This window comes from Carassius auratus, unplaced genomic scaffold, assembly GCF_003368295.1.
Source record: "Carassius auratus strain Wakin unplaced genomic scaffold, ASM336829v1 scaf_tig00214289, whole genome shotgun sequence".
NCBI lineage: Eukaryota > Metazoa > Chordata > Actinopteri > Cypriniformes > Cyprinidae > Carassius > Carassius auratus.
The window spans coordinates 131,578-152,267 of record NW_020527597.1 but is presented as its reverse complement, the minus strand read 5'-3'; the positions used below and the strand labels follow the sequence as shown (position 1 = coordinate 152,267).

Genomic DNA, 20,690 nt, shown 5'->3' with positions numbered 1-20,690 from the left:
GTTTGGTTACCAAAACTCTTCAAAATAATTACTTTTATGCCCCACAGAAGAAAATAAGTAACAACTCCTTATGTAACAACATCTTTTAATGTTGTTTGCAAGCATAAAAAGCATATTTGTGCATTATGTGATTCGCTTACATTGTTTTGGTCTACAATATAAACATATATTTAATAAGACGAGATGTCAAGAGGAATGTTGGGTCATGTAGAGGATTCAGCAAACTAGTTGTTATTAACTTTTATAAAAAAGAAGAAAAAAAAGAAGATCTAGAATCGAAGTAAACAAAAAAACAAAAATTCTTGGGGAGTATTCCAAAAAGTAGGTTATGCATCATAGCTGGGCAAGTTCATGCATAAGTACATGAATAACCTCAACTTTCATTTCCATAAATGAGGTAACTTTCAAGTTATTTAAGTAGCTATCACAACTTATTGTCTGAACATAACCTGCTCTGGAGCTTATTATATAGGTAAGTTTTTCAGAGGTGTTCAGCACATACATTTATTACTATTGATGAGGCTCCAGTGACAAATGTTTTATTATAAAGCACTATTACAACATAAAGCCACATTTATTTTATCTCACACTTTGTGAATATGCATTCAAAATGACTTTTTATATTTTTTTTACACAAATGTAGAAGGAAAATTGCTAAAAGAAAATTGTAAGCATAATTTTTTGTTCAATCAAGTCTTACACAGTCATTCAATCTTGATTTTTTAAATATATATATATCAAGCTGAGTATAGGACAATTGTGTATACTCAAGTCAGCATGTCCCAAGCTGCTCTTTTAGTCTGACAGTGAGTCTACGTCCTCAGGTTTGGGTTTGGCCAGGTTTGAGCGCACTCGTGCCTGGTCTACAGCATCTAAAAGGTTCTTGGCATCCATGGCCAAAGCGTGGGCTGCTCCCAGCATCTGTTTCTTGCACTCTTCCTTTAGAGAGGTGATGGCATTCTGTTGGGCCAGCCGCATCTTAGTGATGAGCTCAGCCAAGTCCTTATTCAACAACTTCTGAGTGCCTTCAATCTGAGGGAAACATTTGTACTCCTATTAAAATCTTGGAAAAGATTAAACTCCCTTTTAGCGCCACTTAGTGGACATTTTACTTAGAAACTGCATTGATCATGTTTGATACATGTACATGGCAAATAGTACCTCTGTTCTACAGGAAACGTGCAAAGTTGGTAGTATATCATCCACACTGTTGATCAGATTTCTTAATGAGAGTCCGACAGTCTGCCGACAAAAATGTTAAAATGACAGTATGTGAAACTGTTAATGGAAATATTGACCAAAAACGGCATCAGACTTAAATCAAGGCTTTTGTTTTTTGTCACCTTGACAGGAGAGATGTAATCAGTAGATGGCAGTGTGTTGATGTCGTTTTTTAACTGCACCACCACCTTCACCACGTCCATGACATACTGGTACACACTATCCTCTGAGCGGTCCAACTCAGCTGTAGGTGTAGGCTGAAGACACATGCAACTGAATTATGCTTCCTATCATTGTACTGGGAAAGTGGAGTCAAATATTTAACATGTACGACCTGCATACTGTACATGCGTGTAAAATGAGTCCATACCTGCACTGCGATTCTGGGTGGTTTTGAAGGAGGCAGATGGAGTTCAGCTTTAAGTGGATACAGGATAGTATAGGATGAAACATGATAATATGGTACAAGAACTCAATTAATTTTCTCAGCAAATACTGATATGTTAATTCATTAGAATTTGTTGGCATTTTTCACCTGCAAAATGCAGAGGACTTACCATAACTGAGTGGCAGTTCAGGGGTCTGATAATAAATAAATAATAATAAAAAAACTTTAAATAAATGATAAAAACCACATTTTTTAAGAAAAAGAAAGAAAAATGCATCAGATTTATGAAATGGTATGAAAATGTTATTGATGAAATGTATATAATAAAAACACACACCTTTGAGTCTTGATGAACCATTGGGTCCTGAGAAAGAATAGCAAGCAATGCAATGTGCGTGATAAATAATATTAAAGGCAAACCTATATTATCATATATAAGAGATTAATAAATAGGCTTTCCTCCTTACCAGAAGCTTCTCCTCCGTCTTTAACCATTGTGTGTCCTCCTCCATCTGCTCTTTCTGATTCTTCAAAATATCCTGCATGCGCTCCTTCTCTGCCTGCCACAGCCGCTGAGCATCTTCCTTACTTGTTGGCCCGAAGCTGAACTCACCCTCCTACCCCATAAACACACACAAACACAAACCTTCTGAGGTTCTACAAAGCTTCTAATGAAATATAATTCAAAATCAAATCAAATAAACAATACAAATATTAAATAATGAAAACTCATAAAAAATAATTTATTTCTCTTTTTACCCCAAGACTGCGGCGACGGGGTGGGGATGTGGTCATGGTGAGGATGTTGGTTGAGTCCACTGGTGACTGGTAATCACATGGGCTGGCCAGGTCTGGTGAACTTGCACATAAAGCCTCATTAAGCTGGTGAAAATAAGAGAAGAATATTTCAAACTTATATAACACACACACACACACACACACATATATATATATATACATTTAGTGTTTCATGTTTAAACATAATGAACACACTACCTGAAGATGCAGGCCAACACCAAGGGTATTTCCGAAGCGACTAGTATTGACTCTGGAAGGCTGAAGATGTAAACAAAATATACTGACTGTTAGCTTGAATGTGCTGCTGTAACTGAGTGTAAGGGAAAACAAACAGCAAATGAAAGCTGACAGCTACCTTTGGTGGAGGTTCACTTAACTTGGCCTCCATGATCCGGATGTTACGGGCTTTTTCTCTCTCTCTCTCCACCTCCAACTCCTTCTCCATTTGGTGGACATCACTGTTAAAAAGAGCAAGTTTGTAAAAAAAAGTGGGAAAAGATTAATATTTTTGACCAAAGAAATACAATACAATATATATATATATATATATATATATATATATATATGTATGTATATATATATATTGTAGATGCATGAAGGGAGAAACCTGATGTTGCAGGCTAGTTCGGTGAAGGTGGGTCTCTCGGGGGGGTCGTAGCTCCAGCAGCGGGTCATAAGAGAGTACAGGGCAGGAGGGCACTGATCAGGTTTGGGCAGCCTGTTGCCCTGTTCCAGCTGGTTAATTACATCACGGTTATCCAGCCAGTGGAACGGCTGTTTACCTTGACTCATAATCTCCCACATGCACACAGCTGGACGGGAGCAACATGAGAGGATAAAATGGAAGTGAGAGGGAAATCACAAGGAAGGTTTGACAGACTTTTGTGCATTTTACACTTAGGGGTCAAACTCTCTAACCACTAGGCCACGCCTTCCCCTTTCATTGGAAAAACTATAAATTGCAATATAGAAACTTTTACAGTTGTTTTATAGCAATATAATTAATTGATTATTGCACCAAGAAATTAGTTTAGGTAAAATGAATTGGCAAACTGTAAAAAGTTGAGATGGAAATGAAAGTCAGTTATTGTATGACAATTTGTAAAAATAAATATTTAATAGTGGCCCTGAAGCGCTGAATAATGTTTGTAAGCACAGGGTGGTTAAGCATGCCAAAACTGTAAAATGGATTCATAAAAATGAATTATGTGCCCTCTGTGAATTTTACATTGACTAATAAAGATCCACGAAGGCAATTTTAGGAATACTGGTTTCTGAAGACCTTTTTAGCCTTATAATATTTGAAGTATAAAATATTTACTCAAAATGTTGGCAGTATTAATTAGTCAAACAAGCAAGTGTCTGTCTAAATTACTTTAACAGTGTCATTGTTCGGTACAATGGACATGCTGAAATCTGATGTTTTACTTATTCACTCACCAAACATCCACACATCACTGGCCGCGGTGAAGCGTCTGAAGTTAATAGATTCAGGAGCCATCCATTTGATCGGTAAACGAGTAACAGATGCTGCAGACATATTGCAAGGTAATGAGAAATTGCTATGCTTGTTAAACAGAATATAAACAAGACAAACAATATTTTAGAAGATTATAGATGATAATAGCTGCACCAGAGAATGAAACTATTTATCATAAAATGATTAAACAAATTACAACTTTTATGAATGTGTAAAACCGCTGAGGTAACCTTTATAATATTCTTCATCCTCTATGTATCTGGAAAGGCCAAAGTCACCCAGCTTCACTGACTCAGGTGTGGCAACAAGCACATTTCGTACAGCTATGTCTCTGTCAACCAGATCACACCAACACACACAACAAATAACAAGGAAAAAATCAATTCAAATTATATTATCAGCATAACAATTTGATTAAAAGGTGGTTCATTTGACATCGTAATAAAAAAAAATTCATAAAAATATCATATCATCTGTTTAGTTCCAAGCATTGTTTGTTGTCAGTAAGATTTTATTTTTAAACCAATTAATACAAATATTCATTCAATTAAAAAAGTGTCAGTAAATTAATTTTTCATATTACAATAATTCAAATGAATGCTTTTCTATTGAATTGTCTGCAAAAATGTATCAATATTTGCACAAAAATATTACACAGCACAACTGCTTTCAACATTCATAATAATAAGAAATGTTTCATGAACAGCAAATCAGCATATTAGAATGATTTCTGAAGGAGCATATGATACTGAAGACTAGAGATGCTGATAATTCAGCATTGCCATAATTACATTTTTAAATATATTACAATAAAAAAACAGTATATTCATTAGTAATAATATTTAACAATCAAATAAATGCAGCCTTGGTGAACTTAATTTTATTTTTGGATTTTCTGAAAAACATAAAAAAAATTGTACCAACCCCAAACTTTAAAATTTTAGTTTATAGCAGATGGATCATAAAGAATGAAAAATATTGAATTGCATGCCATACCTGTGGACCATGTTCACTCCCTGTAGGTAAACAAGCGCTTTGCAGATCTGTAGGCTGAAGAGAACCAGAGTAAGGTTGGTCAAACTCTGCTGGTTTTTTGTCAAGTACTTCCCCAGCTGTAAACACAAAACAAACATTTTCAGAGAAGGATCAGTGTAGCAAAAATACAAAATAAAATAAAAACATATACTGTAGAAATACAGACTTTCTGCTGCCCTGAGACATTCTTAACACCACTAGTTGACTCCTCAAGCAAGTCATTCTGTACTTATCAAGACTCAGTGGTGTTGATTCATTCAATATTGAACTTTCCTTAGAGTTTGTAAACAGTTTATGATAGTTTACAGAGCCTGAAAAAGTTAATAAAGCCATATCTATGGCATTCACTTAATTGAGCCTGCTAGATCAATCACAGCGGTCATGGCAAATGGAATTAGACTATGGATTGAAAGTTACGTAAACCTCTCTATCTCTTATAATATATTAACACTCTCCCCAAAATAATAATTTATATAGTGACAACACTATTGGTTCTGCAATTTTCCATAAGACATGTTTTGATGTATAATAGAAGTAAGAGTGATAACATCCAGCATCTGGGCTGTTGTTTACCTCCCCGTGCTGACACAGCTCCATGACGATCCACACCGGCTCTTCTTCAATCACTCCTATCAGTCGCACTATGTGTGGATGGTCCAGTTTCTTCATGATAACTAGACAGGTGGGACATTATAATCGAAAATGAATACATTTACTTAATATTATATTTTTATATTTGTGTATTTTATTGTTAATTTTTGCCGCATTTCAAATGTCTGTAATATAGATTGTTTCAGTATCTGGGGCCCAGATTTTCTTAAAATATAAGTAGAGTGGCCATATGTGTCATTCACACAGGACACATCTGGGCCAGAATTTTTATATTGCCTAAAACATCCATAGTAGCTTGACAAATAACATGCAGGTACTGTATATAATCGACCGATCAAGGTGCGTGAGAAGGTGAGATCTACAGCGAACAATCAAAGCAAATATGTGCACGTGTTTGTTCATTCGTTTGACTTGAAGCATCGCAGCGTACTGACCATTAAATGACTTTAAAGTACCACGAGAGAGATTCGAAACATAAGGAGCTGTCTGCTCTGCTCTCTAGCTCTTGTGAATGTCATACAATGATCGATCAGCACAGTGCAAACAGCCAAAATCTGGATATTTACAGGCAATATAGAAATCCTGGCAAGGGTGCGTCCCATAAAAATAGCCTTGTATGGTCATCCTTACAAAAAAACATTATAAAAAATGAACTACTGTATTATACAAAACTTCCGAATATATCATGTGAAAACTTTTTATTATTATTGCATAATTTTGTAAGACTTCCTACGGAGCCCCGCACATCACATGCAGGAAAACATAATAGACTAAATCGCGTGCACAATTTATTAATTTGTTCCCTCGATTAGCTAAACCATATGCACGATTTAGCAAATCGTAGGAATGCAATAGTAATCGTGTGCATGTTTTAGTACATTGAGGGAACGAATTAGTAAATTGTGCGCACAATTTATTTATTTCCTCTTCAGGAACTCAAGCTGCATCGAGAACGAATGGGGAACGCGTCCAGCGTGACGTCTCTTAATGACGTGTATAATCAGTCCAATGGAAGGGCGAGACGTCATAGGCGGGTGACGTCAGAGACCAGGAAGCATAAAAGCATGAGCGGCGAAGCCGGTAATCAGCCTTGTGTCTTCAGCAAGCGCTCTGTGTGTGTGTTGGTCGTTATCTGTTTGTGAGTCTTATTTAGTGTTGTTTGTTCAGAGAAAAACTCCTTTGTCAAAGTTTCAAACAAGAGAAGTTTTGGGGGAGAGCAGGCAGCGTTCAGGCTATGTGTTTTCCTTGCCAAAAAAATAATTAAAAAAATAATAATAATAGGTAGGGACACACACAGTTCGTGTGTTGTCTGCTTGAGAGTGTAGTGCGCAGTGTCAGCTCTCAAGGGAGTTGACGGCTGCGATGCAAGCCTTTGCTTCACTCTCAGAAGGCTCTCTTTGAGGAGAGAGCATTCACTGGCGTTTCTCGCTTTTGCCGAGGCGAAACGGTGGTTGTGCTCACTTTCGGATCTGCTGGAAGGAATGTAAGACGGCCAATTTCCTATCTTCTTTCTTAGCCACCATATCCGGCACCCGCTCTCGGGGGTTTGGAAGCCCGCATTTGCGGTACTTTCTCCCCGATGAGAGGGCGCAACGCGCTGCCTGTCTTTCTCTGAGGAGATTGATGTGGAAAGGCGTCGATGAACTCTCCAGTTGCACAAGCATCAGTTGCACAAGCAGTATTATAATAAGCAGCATTAATGAAGAGTGGAGCTTGTGCAGTTGGCTCTCGGGGGGCTAATTGTGCTTTTCTCGCTGTTAAGCGATCCACTCTCACCGGGAACACTCCGAGGAGTGTGTCCGTTCATCCGATCTTTCGGTTGAGGTCACACATGATCTGGCAAACGGTTTGGAGACGGCTTGTCCTATCTCCACCCGTGTTCACTAGATCTAGAGCTCATTCTCAAGGCTTGGATACCCGCGCTGTGGTTTCTTCATCCTCTGAGGAAGAGCTCGGTGCAGCATTCATCTTTCTCTGAGGAGATTGATGTTGTTTGTGTGACTGAGTAGCAAAAAAAAAGACATGTGTACTGCTGAGGCAACGCGTGTATTACATTGTTTCGTTTTTATGTGAGTTTTTCTACACAAGACAGTGTTGACTCGTCTGGTTGTTGACTACATTTAATTCTAAGGAATAAAATGACATTTATCTGACTGTGTGAAGTTATATGTAAAGGGGAGACGCCTACGGCCAAGGACATTTTGAGCGCCAGCTCCCTCTGGGGAAGAGTGGTGTACACAGCATTACACGGTGCCCGTCTCTCCTCGGTGCCCTCAGGAGATTGTTCTGCCAACCCTGCCGGTGTTCCAGGGCACAGCGATCTCCGTCGTGTGCTTCTCTCAGTTACCGCCCAGAAACGTAGTGGTGCTGAGAGGCTCGCTACCTCTACGGAGGTCTCTAGAGCAGCTAGTACAGTCGTCCCCTGCTGGTCTGCCACTTCAGGGCACCAAGCTAGTTGCTCTAGGCACACCAGAGGCCAGTCTCGCGAGACTGGTTCCATTAGGAGGTTACATGGCGGTGTGGGAGCCCCTGCCAAGTGTACTTCACGGGGTCCTGCCCCGAGCAGGCTCTGGTCTAGTCTTCCGAGCAGACGACGTGGGTCTGAGGACTGTCGATTTTAGGAGACTTCTGCTACGAGAGTCCTGATTCTGTTGCTCAGGACCTTGGAAAGCAGGCCCCTCTGGGGAAGAGTGGTGTACACTGCATTACACTGTGCCCATCTCTCCTCAGTGCCCTCAGGAGATCGATCTGCCAACCCTGCCGGTGTTCCAGGGTGCAGCGGTCTCCAGCGAGGTCTTCTCTCAGTTACCGCCCGGAAACGTAGTGGTGCTAAGAGGCTCGCGACCTCCTGGGAGGTTTCCAGAGCAGCTAGTTGGGCCGTCTCCTGCCGGTGCACCACTTCAGGGCACGGAGCTAATTGCTCTGATGCCACCAGAGATCAGTCTTGAGAGGCTGATTCCCTTAGTAGACTATTTGGCTGGGTGAAAACTACTGCCAAATGTGTCTCAGTGGGTCCTGCACACTGCAGTGAGAGGCCACAGAATCCAGTTTTGGTGGGTTCCAAGCAGGCTCTGGTAATGGAACAGAAGTAGACTCTCTCTGAGGACAGAGGCCATCAAGGTGGTCCCGCCTTGGGTTGCAGAGTCCGGGTCCTAGAGCCAGTACTTCACTGTTCCGAGGAAGGATGAGGTGTTGTGTCCTTTTTTAGATCTGTGCTTTTTGAACCTCTCAGTCAGGGGACTGAAGTTCCGCATGCCTGCACAGGCCAAGTCCAAGGACTGGTGTTTCACGATCTATCAAAAAGATGCACTTATCTCCATCCTTCCTTCATCGGAAGTTCCTGAGGTTTGCTTTTGGGGGCAAAAGCCTACCAATACTGATCTTCCACTGGCCTTGCACTCTCACCCCACACTTTAACCACATTGACGATTGGTTGATATCAGCTCAATCTGAGCAGATGATGGTTCGGCACTGATGTGTCCTTCTCGCTCACATGAAAGAGCTGGGGCTAAGACTTAACGCCAAGAAAAGTGTGCTTTCTCCATTACAGAGAACCACTTATCTGGGTATGGTGTGGGATTCGACCACGATGCAGGCACGTATGTCACCTGCTCAGATCGAGTCGATCGTCACCACAGTCGCGAGAGTGAGAGAAGGCCGGTCACTCACTGTCAAGCAGTCACAAAGATTGCTGGGTCTGATGGCAGCTGCGTCGAACGTGAACACTATTGGCCTGCTGTACAGTGGTGGCTCAAGACCAAGGGTTTCTCCCTGAGAGGAAACACACTTTGCATGCTAAAGGTCATGTGGCGCTGCCTACGTGCCTTGGATATGTGGAGGAAGCCTTGGTTCTTGTCTCAGGGCCCTTTTCACCACATGATGCTAGCAACTGATGCGTCCCTCACAGGCTGGGGTACGGTCATGAGTGACCACCCTGCCCACGGTCTGTGGAGTGGTCGCCATCTTACATGGCACATCAACTGCGTGGAGATGCTGGCCGTGCTTCGCGCACTTCATTATTTTCTCCCAGACCTAAGAGGTCACCATGTGTTGGTGCGCACCAACAAAAACAGCGGTGGTCTCTTACATCAACCACCAAGGAGGTCTACACTCACACCGTTTATACAACTAGCGTACCAGATCCTTGTGTGGGCCCAGGATGAATTCCTCTCACTCAGAGCAGTTCACATTCCTGGGCATCTTAATATTGGAGTAGACATCCTGTTGAGGCAGGGGCCAAGGCCTGGGGAATGGCGGCTTCAAACCGAGGTGATGAAGCAGAGTTGGAGAGTGCACCAGGATGGAGTTCGGCTGCTGTTAGTAGCCCCGTTCTGGCCGGGCCGGGTATGGTTCCTGGGCCTGATTTCTCTTTTTGACGGCACTCCATGGGAGGTTCCCCCTCAGGAGAGATCTCCTCTCGCAGGCGGGGGGTGCGCCCCTGCATGGAACTTAGAGGCTGTAGGTGTGGTCTCTGAGGAGGCCCAACTCTTAGCTTCCTGTCTCTCAACCGAGGTTGTAAGACCGTTCTCCAATCCAGAGCTCCCTCAATGAGGAAACTGTATGCCTTGAAGTGGAAGCTTTTCACTTCTTGGTGCAGAGACCGCCAGCTCGACCCAGTTAACTGCCCAGTTGGTACAGTGCAGGAGTTCCTGCAGGCTCTCCACAGGGCTGACCCACTCCACCCTGAAGGTCTACGTGGCGGCCATCTCCCCTCTCGGTGGCCAGTCAATGGGCAGAAACCCTCTGGTTACATGTTTCCTCCATAGTACACTGAGGCCTCCAGCCAGAGAAGCTTATGCTAAGCAGTGATCAGGATGCTATCCTAAGCCTCGAGTCCTCAGATCTCCCCTCTCCTGGGGGTCAAGACTCACTCCTTCTGAAGTTTGGCTATTGGACGTGTTGTTTACCGGTTGATTACCGGCTTCGCCACTCATGCTTTTATGCTTCCTGGTCTCTGACGTCACCCGCCCTATGACGCCTCGCCCTTCCATTGGACTGATTATACAAGTTATTCAGAGACATCACGCTGGACGCGTTCCCCATTCATTCTCGACGCAGCGTTTCATTCCTTCTAGGAACCAGGGTTACATACGTAACCTTAGACGTTTTTCTTGCATGTCATGTGCGGGGCTCCGTAACTCCGTAAAAATATTTATTGTGCATAATTTAAGTAAAGATGTTGTGAGAATTTACTGTCTACAGTTCCAAAAGTTAAAGAAACACCAGTCTATGTCAATGGCTATAATAATTAACTTGAGTTTTCATTCACGTACCTGCTTCACCCACAAACTTCTCTCTGACATCAGGTGCACATTCCTTACAGGTCTTCACCGCAACACTGACCTTCTCCCCATTCTAACCAATATAATTTACAAAAATATTCTATTAAAAAATAATATTGATAATCATATTAGATCAATTAAGTCACTCATGATAAGATTTGTCAATGTTATTGTCAGGGGTGCACATAAGTGGTCCACAGGTCTGCATGCGTGACCAAAGTAAAAAATGCGAAATATGTTCTGACAGCGCATTTGCGTACCGAAATGGTTGACAGCTGTTAATGCACAATAACCATTTTAGTTCACAAACTGTACTATAGAAGTTTTATTTTCAACCTGAAAGCATAAATCTAGGCTATGCCTACCGTTTCAAAGCACAGTGAAAAACTGTGACATTCATCCACTGACGCTCTTTAATCAGCAGCAGCGCTAAATCCGGAAGCGCATATACTCACTTACCGGCAACATGCCAAAATAAAAGCCTGCTGATTTTAAGTTTGAATATGATGAAAATGCTTTTGTTTATTTATTTTTAGATTCTTTTTTCCAAAGCGACTTAAATTGGGAATACATAAAGAGATTCTTCTTAAAGAGACAAACAAACAAAGTAGTAGTAAATATTAGCATTTTGTTTTTAAGTTTATTTACTATAAAATACATGCATTTGTATTTAATACTAGGACTGCTTTTAATTTTTTATAATATTATCACACACTATTATTTAGTTGATTTACTATTATTTAATTTTAAAAAAACTAAATAAATAAAGTGTAATAATATTATAATTATTAATAATTAATTTTTTATAGTTGCATTTAATGGATCATGCTATATGCAGTGTGAGGACCAAACCAAATCTCCAGGTTCTCTTATGAGAACCAGGCTGAAAAAATGATATGCACCCCTGGTTATTGTAAGACATCTAACATCTTTATGCTAAATGTAAAAGAAAAAAAAAACAGATCTGACCTACAAAAACTATTTAGTTGTCATTGCATCATCACAAATGTCTAGTACTGCTTGCCTTTTTCTGATAAACTCCTTCATGAACCTCTCCAAAGAAGCCTTCACCCAGCATACGTTTCAGAATAATGTCTTTCCTTAACAGTCCAACCTTTGCTGTTGGGAAACACATGAAAAATAATGAAAGCACATCAGTACAAACAATAATGATTAAGTGCATGATTTTACAGTGATACTGACCATGAACACATAAAAAAAAATTCTTTAAAAAAATATTCCCATACATACCAGGTGGTGGCGGCTTTTCATCTGGGATTTCACAGTATATATCAGAGTCTAAAAGATAAATTTGATGTTATCACTTTGTGGTGAACTTCCTAATGTTGTGAATTTATCATAATTCAGTAAATATCAAGCTAAGTGTCTGATTGTGATTGTATCTAAAGAAGGGTCTGATACTCACTGCTGTATCTGAAGCTTTCTGTCTTCTTCCTAACAGCAGGAAAGAATTAATAGCATTAAGGACTGTGAAATAAAGTATCTAAAAATGTATGTCCAGCTCCATTTCACTCTGTAAATTATTCAATAAGAGATCACTTTAGAGTTATAGCAATTAATATTAATTCTGTGTTGTTGTCCTGAGGAGAAGAAAACAGAGATAGAGGAATGCTGATGTACTCACCCGGAGGGAATTTCAGGAAGAGAGTTGCGCAACTGCACATCTAAGACATCGAAGATAAATTTCAGTTTGCAATACAGAGAAATATGGCAATCCTCAAACCCACATTAATCAGAGGAGAGCTGTCATAATTTCTCAACATTTCAGAAAACTTTAGTCATTTATGACAATAATTGAGAAAATAAACAATGATCCATCCTCTGGAAGCAGTTCACAAGCAACTCTTTTATTTGCCACTTTATATGAAGACTATTGACATTCACAGACATATAGTACATTCACTGGACCTTACCTTTGGGAGATATACTTTTATTTGGACCAGCTATCAAAGATGAGTCTGTGTGATTAAGCAACCTACAGTAGCCATCGATTAGATCAGCCATGTTCTCCGCAATGGCCAGAGACGCCACACTGATTGAAAAGTTCTAGGAATGGAAAAGTTCATGGCTAGTTTAATACAAGAGTGGCATTGTGGAAATAAAGTATAACAACCTAAAACTGAAGCAAGAACGTTCTCACCTGTTTTGCACCCTCAATTTCGATAAGTAACAATGTTTTGCCATCACGTTGTGTGTTGTACTTGATACTTCGGATCTGTCTAAATTCAGCAAGGCAGACAGACTGGGAAGAGAAAATGAAAATGACTTTGAAACAACATTTGGAGACTGACAACTGGCATTAAATTAAGGAATAAATACAAGATTGGAAATAAAGTATGAAGTTGCTCACGGTGGAATCTGCTTTGGTACGTTGCCGAATGCCTTTGGGACCAATGACTAAATCCACTGCTAAACTCCAACCTTGCTGTGTAGATTAAGTAGGACTTTAGTAAATTAAATTTAGTACATTATATCTTCCACTTTGAATAAACCCCCACCTTTTTTTAACACCTAATCTGAGAAACTTACCACTAGCTCACAAGGGAATATTTCCTCATCAAAGCTGGAGAATTCTCCATAGGTCTCAAAGAACTTGATCATACACTCGTCCTCCCTCAGTAATGCATACTGCTGAAACGTATGCTGGATGAGCTTCCTGAGTTGCTTAGGCTGTAAAAAACAAAATATTACAGTTTAGATGTAGAATTTCAGTGTATTAAGCTCTCATTAAATGCCTATTCTTTATTTTTTTTTTGTTTATTTTGTCAGTGTGCTGATCACCCAGAGGGGGGTTATTTTGTGGTGGTGACTGGCTAGCTGCATATTATCACTTACTTCTGTACGTTTTCTACATCCATTTAAAAATACATTACATATGAACAAATCTGAATTCATGCTGAATTTATGGGCCAGATTTACTAAACATGGCATATTAGCGTTACAGTGCAAAAAAAAAAAAAAAATTAAAGAACACAGGCACAGCCAGATCTTTTCCATAATGACTAGCACAATCTAGCAGCGCAAAATTTGTGTCTGCTTTAAGGAATTTTTTGGAGCATTAAATAATGGCGCATATAACAGGAATTTTGAAGAAATGTTAGTACATTTTGTTGCATGTTTCATTTTAATACTCTCCTCCCATAAACTTTGCGTCTAAAATGGAAACTCCTACAAATGCATTTTCATAAAGGTCAGGCACAAAAAATATCTGTGTCCACACCTGCCTGTCCAATCCTGACAGTACTATTTCAACGCCAAAACACTGTTTGCGTTGGCGCAAGCTGTTAGTAAATTTGGCCCCATAGGTTTTATTGGCAAAGGGTTTGCAGTTGATATTATTATTGGTAAAGGAGAAGTGATTCAGTAACATCAAACACAAACAATTTAAGTTCAACTTTAACTCAGGAAATCAATACAATTTAAATAAAATACTGGCACCGCAGATAAGTGGAAAACAAATCTAACCTTCATACTATCAATGAGGCCCTTAGGAAAGAACAGGTCCAGACCAACATCTTTTCTAAATAACAAAAAAGCCACAATTTTAGCAAAAAAAGAAAATCACCTTTTAAAAAAGACTTATTTACAAATGAAAAACATGAACTTACTCTAGCAAGTCAAAGTTGGACTTTTTCTCTAGACCTTTGGCATTCATGTCTTTATAAAACCTCCTGAAAGATAGAACAAGCCACATATGTGATGCAATGCTCCGAAATTACCTCACAATTCAACACATTTCAATAATATTTGTTACCTAGAGTAATGTAAATTGAATTATTAAGTCATTGAACAGTGCTAATTTTAATTCTAGGATAACTCTGTTTATTTACAGCACTGGAAATATATACTCATTTGCTGGGCATGAAGTCCAGAACTTACACTGGATAATCAGACAATATCAATAAAAGCAAACAGACTATGCCATTTCTTACCTGATCTCCAAACAGCCCAGATGAAGAGCCATGCCATCGCTAACTTTGCTAGCGTGATGCTGCATGTAGTCACAGCGCACCTGGCAGAAGAGGAACAGTATTTACATGAACTGACCAACAAAATGTGACTCTCAAAAAATCTCTCAAATCTAGAGATGTTTGCTGACCTGTTGATAGAAATACAAAAGGAACGTCCTGTCATCTTTTAACCTTCTTATGAAATCAGCAGGAATGTAACGAATCCTAAGATCATATCTGAAATAAAACACACAAACATATATGAAAAATTCAAATAATGGCCAGTATATTGTTGATATATACTTCCTCCCTCACCTCCACTCTGCCTCGGCGTGATGGCTCTCATAGCGTTGCTCAACCTCTCCTACAGTCAGGTCTGGATGAAGCCAGTGCAACTCCTCAGATTTGAGGTGTTTGAGTCTCAGCCCAAAGCATCCTGGGTTTTGCACATTCGGGCCCAAACGTCCACTGATCAGAATAGACTGGATGATAGTCTGATGGATAAGCAAAATACAAGGTGTTCAGACAAGGTATTACAACATTTGGAATAATATTACTAGAAATACCATGATTCAGTTTTTCCAATCATACAGATTACCATTCAAAAGTTTGGGGTAAGGAATGGAAATTTAAAATGATAATTAAGACATTTAGAATATTGTAAAAGATTCATATTTCACATAAATGCTGTTCTTTTGAACTCCACAAAAATATTAAGCATCGTATCTGTGCTTAACATTGATAATAATAAAAAACTTAAAAAACTTAATAAATTATCTTTATTTAACCAGGAAAAAAAACTCATTAATATGAAAAAATTATTTTACAGGATTGTCCTGGCCAACCTAGGTAGCCAAGTTTGCAGATAAACAACATAGTTATGACATACAATACAAAACAAACATACCAACATTTTACCTATTAAAAACATTTACACACTATTAACTCGTTCTCTAGATTAAGTTGTAAATACTTAAAATAATTATGACACACTAAGTTTTGTAACTTCGTCTCCTTATGGAGAAGATCTGAAGTGGCGGCATAATTTACGTTTTACCAAGCTCAGTTCTGACAGGAGCACACAAAGATTATAATTTGATTTAGAACATAATGAGTAACTACCAAATGTCCTTTGAATGAAACACAACAGAGATAAAATGGCAAATAAGCCCAATATGGCTTTATATATCAATAGATACCAATGCATTTTTGTCCAAATACTCAAAGAAGGCCATGCAACTCTTTTGTATAGTTCACAATGATGAGTTTAAAATTTACAATCAGTTATAAATCTCAGAGCAGCACGATTCAAGCAACCAAGGAGACGTGAAGGTAAGAGGGGGCATGCTGATAGGCTACATCACAATAATCAGGAAACAGTAGAAAAGTAGCAGATACTTATTTCTTCCTCACACTGAATGAAAAACAAAACTTATTTCTAAAGTAAACCCTAATCCCCCCCCCCCCCCTGAAATACTTAATGTGTGAACCAAAACATAGTGTGTTATCAAGTATTTGTACTCAGACACTGAAGTAATCTGGCTCACCTGAGAAGTCATAAGAAGTTTTCAGAAAATACATTTTAGAATTTGAAAATCACATACATTGTTTTTTCAACATTTAAAACAGCTTCAAAAACACATAACATATTTTGGATAATATGAAAAAAAAGCAGACTTTAAAGGAGCCACAGATTGTTGCTTAGAGGGGGCTGAGGAATAAACGATAGTATCATCTGCATAAAAATGGAAACTTGAATTATCAATATTTAAATCAAGGCAGCTTATATATATATATATATATATATATATATATATATATATATATATATGCACATATACATACATACATACACTGAATAAAACGGCCTCAACACAGATCTTTGTGGGAGTCTCTTAACAATCTCCAAAGGATCTGACTGAACACAACAGGGCAATATGATCAGGACCTGGCGATTTATTCATATCTAATTATGGAGAGTCATTTGTTGAAAAGTGAACTCTCGTCCATAAATTATGTTCAGATTCCAGGAATTCTAAATCTGTGTTTATATCATTACGTGTTTAAAAAAATAAAAAAAAAGGATTTTTTTTTTTCCTACAATTTTGGTAGAATCTGTCATTATACAAGTAATTGTAACTGTAATTTTTTTTTTTTTACCAGTTAGAAATGTAATATTTCACCATAACTTCCTAGGGTTTGTCAAATTTTCCATAGTTTAATCAAGAAAGTAGCCTTTCTAATTGCAACTATACACTTCTTGTGCACACCAATCAGAATTTAAATTTGTTTGTCTAGCCTTAGCCCATGGTGCATCCCGCTCTTGAATAAGATCACTTAAGGCAGTTGAGAACCATGGATTATCATTGCATTTTTTTAACTGCCATTTTTGTATTATATACATACAGCCTTGGAGAACATAACACACTTAAAACATAAAAAATAAAAATAAAAACTTCATAGCAGTATGGTATGTATACCTTGATCTGCCATGAGCTGTCACATTTGACTAGTTTGAAGTTTCTGCTAAGGTTGCTGCTGCTGCTGAAGCACACTTTCATGATCTTCACAGGACCGCCATCTCCAACAGGTCCAAAGTCAGGACTTTTGATGCCCCCATCTCCGTCCTGGGTGGGAACGTTCCAGGAAAGGGTGCTTGCATCACTCGCCATGTCCTCAAAGATATCCACACACCATTACACAATCATCTCATCTGGTAGGAAGGCCAGTTTGGAAACACAAGAACAGGGTTTTTTATAGTTAGTTGAAACATGTGCTAAGGCATTTTCTATTAATGGCATTAATGGCAATGGTTTATAATACTTTTTTTTTTTTTTTTTTTTACACTTTTAGTGTTTTGTCTAAATAAATTACAAATAAAATGCAGTCATTTTTAAAAGTGAAAAAAAAAAATGAAGTTATGCATGACATTGTAATTTACATTACACAATGATATACACATAAAAATAAGGGAAATTAGCGAGAACAATTATATATACAATATCAACGGTTATAATAAATTAAAAAACTCTAAAATCATCTGATAACTAATATATGGTACCCGTATACTGTGCATTTCTATAAGACACTCTAAAAAAAAAAAAAAAAACATTCCAGATTAAAAAGCCTTCACACATAACTTTCACTTACTTCAAAACATCCATTAGACCAAAATTTACACCGTGTTTGCTCACACTGGTTGTGTTTCTGTGCTCAAATAATTATAATTATAATTTATAATCATAAATAATCTCTCTGTCCTCACACGCATGTGATTGCACTTCTGAAATGCAAATCTGATACAATATGGACTGATGTGCAGTGTGGTGTCACACACTGTTATTATAAAATGATCAGAGGGTGTTTGACATAAATTCTAAAGGCGCAGCAAGATGCTAGTATAAATGAGGTTTAGAACTGTATGTAGTGCCTATCTTGTTGTGTTGTTTGCCTGAGGCAATGAATTCCTAGAGGTAAGGCTACACGTCCTTTTTAACGCATGACTCCATGTGTTAAATACCGTGAGATTAACTATAATCCCTTATTGTTACGATTTTAAAATTTTCCATGAATGGCAAAAATAAATGTGTCATCTTTATTTGGTTTCAGTTTCAAGTCTTAATTTTAAGTGACTAATCATTTGTTTACACAGGGCTAAAGTTGTGTCACACTTGACTAAAGCGGAAATTGCTTTTAAAGTTAGGATAGTAAAAAAAAAAAACATCAGACCAGATTGACTTTACTTAGATGTTCTGAAATAGTTAATCCATTCTAGATAACAAGTAGGTGGGATTTGACCTCAGTTTTTGCAAGCAAACACCAGCTCCAAGCTACAAAGCACCCAAGGAAAGCAGGACTAGAACAAGGGAGGAGCCCTATGAAAACAGATTTTTGTTTACCTGGAAAAAAGTATTCGAATGTTAGTTATTTTTATGTGTCTAACATGTTTTTTAATTATTATTATCAGATATTTATAAGCAGGCTAATTAAATTATGTATAGTTCCATATTTTTAAACATATTTCCTGACTAAGTCCAGGAAGCAAACAAACAAATAAATATGGATAGACACTCTTGTGTTCTGTTGCTCAAGTTTTTAAAAGTTGAGATTCTAGATGATTTCCCCCATGAACCTAAATAATGCTTAGCTTTTAAATATATAATTGTATGCGGTTTCCATGAAACATAATCCTCCTCACCCATAAAATATAAAGTACAAAGGTAATGTATTGTCTTCCAGTTGTCATTTAACAAAAGCATGAAACACTTAATTCAGAAACTGACAACCTTAAACCCCTCTAAAGACGAAATAAGCACCAAGGCAGACCGCACTAATAATTCCTAGATAGTAGGTTTCGTGCGCAGCTATGGAGACACTGGAATGCGCGTGCACATAAATGTACCAGCGGAGACTTGCCCTTCCAAAACACACACATATTGATTGCCTACATATATATAAGCACGTTAAAAGAGTTTTAATATAAAGTTATGTCTTATAAGTAATATTATATCGACATATTACTACGTTTTTGGATCCTTCTTGTATACATTGCACGTTTTGTGATTTAATGAGTAACGTTAAGCGAACTATTTGATTAACAAATTGGTGTGACTAGCCTATTCGTGTAAAATACAGCTAGTGCGATGTTTCGCCCACCACTGTGTTCAATTACGTTATATTGCCCACTAACCTTGCGAAGTTGTGGTCTTGGTTTTTTCCCTATTTCCTCCAAGTTCCCCAGTCAAAGTCCAGCTCTCAGACTCAGACTCAGACTCAGGTAGACAGAGAGACGGCTGCTGAAGCCACTCCCTCGAGTCGAGTGCACTTCTTTTTCATTAGGTGAGAGCAAACGGTCACCACCAATAACGAACAGCTATTTTAGACTTTGCCCTTTAAGGTGACGCAAAAAGTCAGTAGTTACCTTCTTTTACTGTCTATGGTAATTACCTGAACTATAAATAACTTAGCCTACTTTACGTTACTTTGTGATTGTTTACACTGTAGCCTCATCAAATAATAATTAGTGATGTGCAATGTATTTTTACGTAACACATTTGAATAAGATGAACAAGGAAGAACAACGTTTTTTATTTTTTACTTTAGCCTCTAACATTATTAGCATTGATTGATATTAAATTCCACCTTTGTCTTGTGTTGTTATTGTTAAAAAAATTAAAACTATATAAAAAATGGTAAATGGTAAATTAGAAATAAATTATAAATGTTAGGTGAGAAAGTTAAACTTAAAAAACTTTAAATGTATAATTTTTTTAAAAAATGAAATAAATATGAGTAAGTACAAAAATAAATAAGCTATAGAATAGAAATATAAAATAATAAAGATTACAAAAGCACATAACAAAATATAATAAATAAATACAACTTTCCAAATATGAATAAATTGTTCATAAATAATACTGAAACAGCACTGTCATCAGCACTCTTGGAATGCCGCTCAGCCACCAGAACCACTGGAACTGTTATGGGTTATATGTTAGTTCATTACTAAGTAATGTCTGTGAATAAATCCACAAATTTCTGCAGCAAACTTGAATTTGTCATTGAACCACAAACTGTTTGCCTCAGTAGATGGCAGTATTTTCACAGCAACACTGGAAAAACATCCCTTCATCCTTTTTGATGAAGAAAAAAAAAAGCTGAACATAATTCTTTGTGCAGTGTCTAGAAAAATGACAATATGGTTAATTTCCTGGTCACGGTATTTACATGGACTTCAAACTTATTTCTGACAGCTTGAGCCCTTCAGGATGAATGAAGCTTGCGTGAGGAACTCCAGTGCTGTGGGCAGATGGAAGTCACACTGATCAGTCGTTAATAATCAGACTGTTTAATGTGCAGAAGAATCACAATAGACATGCACATCAAGGGCAGACTAATTTTAC

At 38.1% G+C, this 20,690-nt stretch overlaps 1 protein-coding gene across 1 annotated transcript; it reads right to left on the bottom strand.

Moving 5' to 3' along the window:
• Window positions 1-523: 523 nt before the first annotated feature.
• On the bottom strand, window positions 524-19,597 carry LOC113091776 (protein-tyrosine kinase 2-beta-like). The gene is made up of 31 exons (XM_026257407.1): window positions 19,478-19,597; window positions 17,268-17,500; window positions 15,103-15,281; window positions 14,937-15,024; window positions 14,770-14,849; window positions 14,446-14,508; window positions 14,303-14,357; window positions 13,367-13,507; window positions 13,188-13,262; window positions 12,978-13,079; window positions 12,751-12,883; window positions 12,462-12,501; window positions 12,243-12,271; window positions 12,068-12,115; window positions 11,841-11,935; window positions 10,808-10,889; window positions 5,496-5,596; window positions 4,884-4,999; window positions 4,118-4,218; window positions 3,848-3,937; window positions 3,015-3,219; window positions 2,763-2,865; window positions 2,606-2,665; window positions 2,369-2,491; window positions 2,077-2,226; window positions 1,947-1,973; window positions 1,779-1,803; window positions 1,592-1,638; window positions 1,344-1,478; window positions 1,162-1,242; window positions 524-1,032 (listed from the first exon to the last, which is right to left on the bottom strand). The coding sequence occupies exons 2-31, from the start codon at window positions 17,457-17,459 to the stop codon at window positions 796-798; spliced, it is 3,003 nt and encodes a 1,000-aa protein (XP_026113192.1). The 5' UTR covers window positions 17,460-17,500; window positions 19,478-19,597; the 3' UTR covers window positions 524-795.
• Window positions 19,598-20,690: the final 1,093 nt, after the last annotated feature.